This window comes from Ostrea edulis, chromosome 6 (genome assembly GCF_947568905.1).
Source record: "Ostrea edulis chromosome 6, xbOstEdul1.1, whole genome shotgun sequence".
NCBI lineage: Eukaryota > Metazoa > Mollusca > Bivalvia > Ostreida > Ostreidae > Ostrea > Ostrea edulis.
Genome location: NC_079169.1, coordinates 59,532,264 through 59,542,447, shown reverse-complemented (window position 1 = coordinate 59,542,447; position 10,184 = coordinate 59,532,264). Strand labels below are relative to the sequence as shown.

The 10,184-nt window shown below is 35.9% G+C and overlaps 1 protein-coding gene across 2 annotated transcripts in view; it reads right to left on the bottom strand.

The window, feature by feature from the left end:
• Positions 1-433: 433 nt before the first annotated feature.
• Positions 434-10,184, bottom strand: part of LOC125645613 (E3 ubiquitin-protein ligase TRIM71-like) — a 31,912-nt gene continuing 22,161 nt past the window's right edge. For both annotated transcript variants that reach the window (XM_048871233.2, XM_048871232.2), the window contains 2 exons: positions 2,718-2,929; positions 434-1,933 (listed from right to left, as the gene is read on the bottom strand). In XM_048871233.2, coding sequence (XP_048727190.2) covers positions 1,140-1,933; positions 2,718-2,817 — 894 coding nt within the window. In that variant the 5' untranslated portion in view covers positions 2,818-2,929 and the 3' untranslated portion in view covers positions 434-1,139. The remainder of the gene's footprint in view (positions 1,934-2,717; positions 2,930-10,184) is intronic.

Genomic DNA, 10,184 nt, shown 5'->3' with positions numbered 1-10,184 from the left:
GTTAGGAACCGGTACTGTTCATAGAGCAGCGACAGCAACATGCCCTCAGCAACATGTCAGGACCCGATACTGTTCATAGAGCAGCGACAACAACATGTCAGGGTCCGGTACTGTTCATAGAGCAGCGACAGCAACCTGTCAGGGCCCGGTACTGTTCATAGAACAGCGACAGCAACATGTCAGGAACTGGTACTGTTCATAGAGCAGCGACAGCAACATGTCAGGGCCTGGTATTGTTCATAGAGCAGCTACAGCAACATGCCCTCAGCAACATGTCAGGGCCCGGTACTGTTCATAGAACAGCAACATATCAGGAACCGGTATAGAGGGACCGGAATTACTCGTGAACAGTTGGAAGATATGCCAGAGTCCCTAGATCGGTACCGGTACTGCTCATAGAACACTGGGAGTCGGTAATGAGTAAAAACTTGTATTTCTTATAGGTACACGTATAGTTTTTTATGTCAAGTTGAAAGGAACATTTGCATGTCAGAATTTTTTTTTATCGAGAAATACAGTGAAATATTGAAGGTAAACAAAGCATTAGATAAAGTAAATAATCACAAAAAATCTTCAAATTTTTTCTGATCTGTTTTATTTTTCATTTCATTTTATTTTTCTGCGATTGGCAAATTCAAATACGTCTATGAAATGCCACACTAATACAATATACTAACTTCATAAAGGGAATACCGACATGCATAATTTAAAAAACCACATCAGATTCGAACTGAATTTCATCCAACAAATGAATTTCATCAAAACATTGACCAGCTTGTGTTTAAAACGGTAGTGTAACGTTCAAATACACGTATGGTGAGTGCTATTTCTCTGCGAGAAGTACATGTACCAAATTTATTTTCTCTCATAGTTTTAAATATATTGATACATTCAGATGTAATATGATATGCATATCAATTAAACATTTGTTTGCGAATAAAAACAATTGTGCTGTGTGCTTGGTATACATGCAGCAATCTTTATATTAAAATCACTGTTTATATGACAAAAACATTGTTATTTTGAAATAAAATTATAAAATACTTTGGTTTCTTTTTTAAATATCTACAAAGTTAAAATCTTGCACCAAACTCAATATCAGACAATTTGACACATTAATTAAATGAATAGTGTAAAAATTATAAAGAAATTGCATAGAATTGCGCGGAGTTGAGCGAGCGGAAGTCCTCTTTTTTGTACCGAAATACCGTGACTTCATGATGTTTCCCCGTGTCGTACTGAGTTACAACTAAGCACCCGGCAGGAGAATAAGAAAGAGATTTTGGAGAAAATACTCCATCGCTCATTGTCAGGATCTCCCATAATCTTCCATTCTTGATTAAAATGTATATTGTGCTATTGCATATAACAAGAGTATTTCCGTCTGCATCTAAACACAATCCTTGTAAATTTAAAAATGTTTCATTAAGAAGTTTGAAATCATTCTGTGAAAACATTCGCAACAACTTTCCATCAAAATGAAATAATTTAATGCTGCTGTTTCCGGAATCGGACACAATAATTTGCTTACTTTGATCAACTGCAACGAAATACGGATGATCAAATTCTTTCATTTCCGAACCGAACTCTCCGAAAGAATTGTGAGGACTTCCTTCTGCATCGAGTATTGTGACAGAATGTCTAAAGATATCCGTTATTATGAAAAATCCATCATATGACACCGCTATGCCATAAGGAAAATCAAATTCACCTCCACATAATTGAATCAACTGTCCATCAACTGAAAATACCTTCACGCATGCGTTGACGCTGTCTGTAACCGCCAAATGATTCTGAGGAGTGACTGCAACACACAGTGGATAGTTAAATTGGTCTACTTTGCACCCTTTCGATCCGAATTTTGATTTAAAGCTTCCGTTTTCATTAAAAATTTGAATTCGATGATTTTCCGTGTCCACTACGGCAATATCACCTACAAATGTTAAATATGGTGTCAATCAAATCAATACACAACCACATATTGCAAAATCAGGAATATGATGAACTCAATGTTATTTTAAAACACAAACCATTTACAGCCTATCATCTGTTTTAATGGGCATCCATATTTACATGTATAAACATGAAATGGATTTAATACTATTTAAAGATTTTTTTTCATTCTCTTACAAAAAATCCAAAAGTTTATAGCATGTGTGTGAGGGGGTGTTTTGCATTTTTTTTCACAAACAGGAAATGTTTTCAAATTATGAACGAGAATGTTTTTTATCATGAGGCAGGTAAAGCTAGCATTTGATCATGTTAGATACAAAGAGAGAGCTCGCTACTTCCCACATGCCTTCACGTTACAATACTGAATTAATGGACCTAAAGCCATGTCATTATTGTTCATCGATTTTCAGTGCTGCTTTAGATAATGGAAAACGAGTTCATTGCTCGTCGAAACAAATAATTCGACACTTGATTTCGTGACCGACGAGTTGAACAGAGGTTGATTTAATCTAATAATTTCTAAACATTGCATATTAATCCCTCTTTGAAACAATATGGTTGATGCAAAGGAACAGAAATATGTAATTTCTACAGGATAAATCACATTGATACAAGTATTCATAAAAATTGATAAACGATTTAAAACGTCTGTGGAATTAAAAGGGGTTGAACGTCACTAGAACAAAAATTGCTAAGCAGTTTTATCAACAACAAAGAAAAAACTTCAATCTTGAAAATAATCGGAGAAGCCAGATTTCCAATACCTGTTAGGGTAACCATGATTCCGCAGGGATTCATGAATTGGCCTTTTCCTCGCCCTCTTTTTCCGATGTGTCGAATAACAGCTGTTTTCTTGGAATTCATGTTTTATTGTGTTTTTCGATTCAAGCGTTGTTGTTAGCCGTTGAATTAGAAAAGTCATTGTTCATCCATCCTCCATCGTCATTTTACAATATGTGCATGTACAACGACTTCTCTGAAATATACAGCAAACAATGTTATACAAATCATACGAAACTAGTGGGCAATATAACTCACCTTCAGGTCAAAATAGAATTCCTTCATGTGAAATTGATCAAAATTATGTCAAAACAGCTAAGGCAAAATAAAATGCAGCTATCTAGATTTTTCTTTCGTCATTATTGTTAAATTAAAAAAATTGATGCTCTAACGACATATTTCCGGAAATAGCTGACGCTTCCTTAATTTACACACCTTCCTGCCATCCATAAAACGCATCAATTATATCACATTGTACATCAGATTTAAAATCCCTGTTCATTTATGTATAGCTACCCTTCACGCTAATGTAATTATTGTATTAACTGCTCATGTGAGTTTGTGTGTATCCTCTTCAACAGGTTCGGTGAATTTAGCTAATAATCATCGATTGAATTAAAATTATACAGAAAGGTCGGAAACCCATTTATGCATATGGAATAAGCTCGAATCACGAATCATAAAGAGATACACGCAGGTGACATAAAATCCTGCCTGTTCATTGCACTTTCCGTTTCTTGTAACATGCAAGACAACAGTCACAGATGAGTTCAACTCCAGAATGGAAGAAGACACAAATTGTATGAAAAGCAAGAAATGACACACACATACTATACGTATCTGCATTTCATTGCACCACAGAGAAAAACACTTTGCAGTCATGTCCTCACGTAATAGCCCTATGAACACAAGCCTCGGCAATTCTCTATCATTATTGACGTATACTAAACCCCCGATCAAAACACATATTAAGGTTTTTTTCTGAGAAAACTTTGCCGTAATTACTGGCTTTCGTGATACCACCTCGTCTGATTGCGCTTATTGCCGAAGCTCCAAGTTAGAGTTTTAGTGAAATTGACATTCTGGCTCCGAGGACGTATTATTTTGAGGCTTTAACAACCTTAGCTGCCCAAAACTAAAACACGAACCGAGGTAATCAATTTCCGGTTTTTTTAATGCAGTGTCTGGAGAAGATTCCAAACTGAGTGTTTCGTGTCAGTGTTGTTCTTTCGTGGAGTGCGATTTCGGTCTGGAACTGAAGGAAATATGACATACAAATACCAATGATGCAGAGAGTATTTGATCTTTTCTGACCGATATCACGATCAGTATGGAGAATAACTGCAGAACTGTAGCTCTCTAAAAAAAATATTTTGACGGAACAGAGAGCTACAGTTCCACCCCTAATAAAAACCTTCGATTTACGGCGCACAAAAAGCTGCGCACGGTTGAGACCTGATATCGTTGTAATCTTGTGTTACTGTCTCATAAATTTAATATAAAAAAATTCTTAACATATTTTCCTACTATAGTTGTGTCCAAACATACCTTCAAATATTCACTAAAGCCCCATACGAAACTCCCAGCTTCAAATGAATTCGTGTGTTGACGTAGCCATGTTAGGTAACCGGGTCAATTCGAACCCCGGTTCATTTCCATACTTGCACGATAACGTCTAGATGTGAACTAATATCACCACAAATATTTTAGCGAAATATTTTAAATAATATATCATTCCAGTTCCTTTAAATGATAATTATTCAAATAGCTAAACTCACGGCAATGCGGCTTTCATTAGTCTGGTCCGGTCTCCATCCCTTTCACACCAGTGTTAAGGACTTTTGTAGCATTATCATTAATCAAGAGCTTATTTTATCTTTAGAAAAACTTTATTTTTGAATTTCTATAAATTATTCGTGTTGATAATAAATGAAGAGCGAACATATAACTTATAACGAATTTTATGAATATTTACCAACAACAACAGGGTTCGAATTGACCCCGCTACCTAACATGGCTATGTCAACAAACGAAATTATTTGAAGCTGGGAGTTTTCGGGTCGTATGGGGCTTTAATGAATATTTGAAGGTATGTTTGGACACAACTTTAGTAGGAAACTATGTTAAGAATTTTTTTATATTAAATTTATGAGACAGCAACACAAGAATACAACGATATAAGGCCTCAACCGTGCGCAGCTTTTTGTGCGCCGTAAATCGAAGGTTTTTATGAGGGATGGAACTGTAGCTCTCTGTTCCGTCAAAATATTTTTTCAGAGAGCTACAGTTCTGCAGCTATATGGAGAAGAAATGCATTTTATAACATATGATAATTATTTTATTACAATGTATTATTATTATTGTACATTTATATAGCGCTTTATGTAATTAAGACAATTACACTCTAGCGCTTTACATGTAAAACAATAAAAACAAACCAAAACAAAGAACGACAAATACATAGAAAAGGGCATGGAATAATACTAAAACTGAGGTTGTAACTATGAGAAGGCAAAACTATATAAGTCTGTGTGTGTGTGTGTGTGTGTGTGTGTGTGTATAAATAACTGTATACATAAATACCGAATTACAGATTAAATGCAAGTTTAAAAAGATATGTTTTACTTAAGTTTGTTTTTAACAGGCTAATGAACAAAGATACAGCGGGAGGCAGTTCCACAGGGTTGATGAAGAAATATCAAACCGTCTTCGCAATACTGTGTAGTACGAGCGCGTGGCTTTAGAATGTATATAACGAGTCTGCAGAACGAAATGTTCGCTGAGTATGGTAGACTTGAACTAATTCCTGGAGGTATGCTAGAGCTAATCCATGTAGAGCCTTAATAATTAATTCATGTTTTCGTCACGTGTAATATGCAGGTACAGCTGCACTGGTATTTGATACAACATTAAAGTTTAACAAGATGTACATTAGCAATTTATCTGAATTGATTAGAGTTCACACATCACCAATCAAACAAAATACCCTTTTCATCATTTTTCAAATGGTGAAATCTAGTCTTGTCGAATTAATGAATCTTAGACTTGCTGTCAACATTGTCGATAATCATTAATGAAGTGATTTGTAAAAATTTTGCGTGCGTAGTGCTTAAACAGTGTTTATATTATTGGTTGTACATGCAATATGATGCCACGTTCAACATAATCTATTGGTGAATGACTAGTGATCTAACTTTACGTATTTGGTAAACTAAGTTGACATACTAGCAATTTAAGTTTACACATTTGGTAACCTAAGTTGAAAGACTAGCAATTTAGGTTTACCCATTTGGTAACCTAAGTTGACAGATTAGCGATCTAAGTTTACATATGTGGTAACCTCAGCAATCGAGCAAAACAAGGAACATGAGGACGGATTTTCAACCCACTGTGATTATTTTCTAAATGATATCCTCATAAAAATTGAAAATACTGCTTCAAAATCGAAATAAAAGAGGTGAAGCTGCAAGGAATGGAGAAGAAAAAATAGACGTTTGAATGTATCACGAGAGAGAGAGAGAGAGAGAGAGAGAGAGAGAGAGAGAGAGAAAGAATTGGCTCTGAGGAAAATCGGCTTTTGCTGCCATACAACCAGTATAACGATTTTTCCACTACTAGGAATACGAGAGATGACCCTAGGGAATTAATTAACTTTAAGACGGGTTGTAAATTGCACAAAATGTAAAAATAAGAAAAGGAAAGTTTCGAAGCACATGTCTTAGAACATATTAGTAAACTGAAAATAAAAAGAGCTGGACAGTTTATTTCCAAATAGTGGAATGCATAACTACAGCGTGAAAGTAAATCATTGAAGAAAAAACATACACAGACGGATATCAATTACTCGATTAAGTTCACATCAAAATGTCCGTATTCTGATCGTAACAAACCCAACCCCCCCCCCCCCCCAGAAGAATTATAACGACTAGTGCATTTAATATGTCACAAACAGCCATTTTGCTTCATTAGGTCAAACCCTTTTGGCTTCAGAGAGTGATGTATGATAATTGATTGTATATTGTTTATTGTCCCTCTTGAGGATTTTCTACTCATATGGAGACATCCTCAGCCGGTGAAGGGCTGCAAATGTTTTGCCTATGATCGACGCTTATAAATGACCTTTGAGAAGGGAGGGATCTTTACCGTGCTACACCTGCTGTGACACGGGGCCTTGGTTTTTGCGGTCTCATCCGAAGGATGAAATACATGTACATTTCTGCTAAACCTTTTATATACGGTTTGGTTTACATGTGGCCTCCATGATTTCTAGATTTAAAACTGCTTTTCCAAGTGACATTTCATACAATTTTCACTTGGAAGTTAAACATCAACTTTGTGACGTCACATTTCAAAACAAAAATCAGTACTGGAGACAAAAGAATCAAATGTTTGCTTTTTTTTTTTTTATTTTTTTTTTTACTATTTCAGCATAGAAATGACTGAATTTCAATGATAAAATGTTAGGGCGCAGAAATATCAAATTATAAGATATATCATCCATATCGGTAGATATATGAAACAATGAACGCTAAGAAGGAATTAAGAGAACGAACTCCGAGGTCGAGAGAAAATCCGAACCATAAGCAATCACTACCTATGTTTACGTTTTAGGTTTGACTCGGCCATGACAAGAACGAGACTGGAACTCACGACATCCTGGTTACGAAGCGAACGCTCTACCACTAAGCTACCTCGAGCGTTCCGATGCACATCAATTTCCAATAAACCCCTTGACGTCAAAGAACTCAGTGCACATGACGTCAAGGTACAAAGTTTTAAATGCACTCCTTGACATAACAATGTACGTTGACGTCAAGGGGTTTATTGGAGATTTTATACCGGCGAACCACGGTAAAAAAAAATTATGATTATGCTATATTCCATCATGTATAATTCTTGCATGTACCGTCGAGTAATCTCAGCTGCTGAGAGTAACTAATCTATCTATCTATATTTTGATAACATTAACATGTAAACGTGCACATCTTTTGAATCTTTGACATTTTTATTATATCTCTCCCCACGGATTTCCCCTCCCCGGAATTACCCCCACAGATTTCCCCTCGGAATTACGATTATAAGACTCTGCATTGCATCGTTAACTCAGTTATTGGTCAAAACAGGAAGTATCTAGGTTTTTTAAATAAGAAATTATTGATACGTGAAAACAAGGCATTGAACAGCACACATTGAGGCTGAAAATTTCTGTCTTTGAGTGAGAGGGACCTGTCTCAGTTGCTCAGTGGCAGAGTGTTCGCTTCGCAACCGGGAGGTCGTGAGTTCGAGCCACGCTCGTGCCATGGTCGCGTCTAACCTAAAACGTTAAAATAGGTAGTGATTGCTCCTTTGCCTAACGCTCGGCATTTAGAAGTGAGAATCACGAGTCTTTCGGACATGACCTTAAGAAAACGAAGATTCCGTGTCGCGGCACGTTAAAAAAACCTCTGACTGCTACGGCCCTGCTGAGCTCTAAGTGACCCGGTTACGATTTAATTTTATGGCACCTATGACTGGTGACGTTATGAGTGAAAAATTCTTGAATGAACGTAACCAAACATAAAAGAGTTCCTCGGTACAGGCCTAAACCTCTTTGTGCGATTACAAAACTCTGTTAGGAAACGTCCACACATTAGAACAGGAAGTATTGACAAATATGGTAACTTTGATTAAGATATACATATTAGATAAACTCACTGGGATACTTGCTAAACCTGTAGGGAAAAAAGAGGGAAAATGCAGTTATGATATGGACCTACTAAAGCTGACATCAATGTAATTTATCAGCCTGCCTTGTTCTTCGCAACCAAATTGGAAGAAAAGTAGAGAGCGATCAAAGCAGAACTGATAAAAAGACCAATAACCATGATATGGATGCGAACTACTACATATGTATGGAATTGGCAAAAGCTAAACATTTACTTATATCAAATACTGGAAACGTGGAAATAATGACGGGTTGAACGTTCAACGAGATCTCCATTTGGAATATTGGCGGTTGGAATTTTTAACGAATTCTTTGTATCTCAAAATAGAAATATTGAACAAAAACGCTTAGTAAAAATATCATACATTATAACTATTCTATAGTTTCATATACATTAAAGTTATTATCTTTTGTGCTTAAATATAAGACCTGCTAGATAGTTGAAACAATAGTGGAAGTCAAAATAACTGGGGCATAAAATTTGCAGCGTAATGATCGTACGATGGTATATTGTGCTGAAATTTGTTATGCATGAAAGTAGTCTTTGTGAAGATTTTACTGCACGATCAATATTTATTTGCTGCAAGTAAACTGACACTAGACATTAGGAAAATAAATATGTGTCTATGATTTATTCACTGGGAGCAATAACTGGGTCACTAGGGCTTTTGCTGAGTTGAGACCGCAACAGAAAATCTTTGAAAGCGACAAGTAGCGAATCCATAAATTAACAAAGTGAACGAAAATTTAATAAATTTGGGCATTCTAAGAATTGGCAGTAAGCACGTTTTCCTGCAATTGTTCTACACATTTGAAACATGGATGTACTTGTCATAGTAATTGGCTTTGAAGGACGACGTCGCTATTTCCTGCGTTCAGTAGAGATTTCATTCCACTTTGATGTACGATAGGGGGTAACCTTTGATGAGTAGAATCGATCAAACGATTATGGAGGTTTTCTGTTGGGTTCTTATAAAGAGAGTGTCAGAAGTTGATGAAGATCTTGATTTGATTTTATCTATTGTTGCTTAGATTTGTTATTATCATTTGGTTATTTCATATATTTCAGTCTAACTTTTGCCAACCCATGTCCATTTGAATCGAAAGAAAGAAACCACTTGTCTTGGGCTAAATGTTATCGAAGCCTAACTATACATAGTTGTCACAAACATAATTTAGACTATAACGTAACGGTATTAGGAAATCAAATGAGATTCGGTTGGATGCGTAAACGTCTCATTTAATAATTACACACTATCTATTGTGAAATAAATGTAGTGCTCCTATCAATGTTCTTATATGATTAAAATACTTAACAGTTAACAATGCAGGGTATGGTGCATTTATTTAAATACGAACCACATAGGTCTCTGCACAGAGCTCATATTAGTGCTGTTCAATATACACTTTTTCTTTTCATTTATGATTCAAACGTTAAGGACATAGGATACCCAAACTTTGTTATAGAATTTTGTAAAAATCTCGGATTTCAAACATTTCGGTTGAGCATCACTGAAGAGACATTATTTGTCGAAATGCGCATCTGGTGCATCAAAATTGGTACCGTATAAGTTTTACATTATGACCCCTGGGTCGAGGCCTCTGCTGGTGGACTGTTAGTCCCCGAGGGTCTCTACAGCCCAGTTGCTAAGTACTTCGTTACTAGCTTGAAAATACGGATGTATATTTAATTGCTGTTATAAAATTTAGAAATTCATTTCAAAATTAAGGATTATCTCCCTCATGC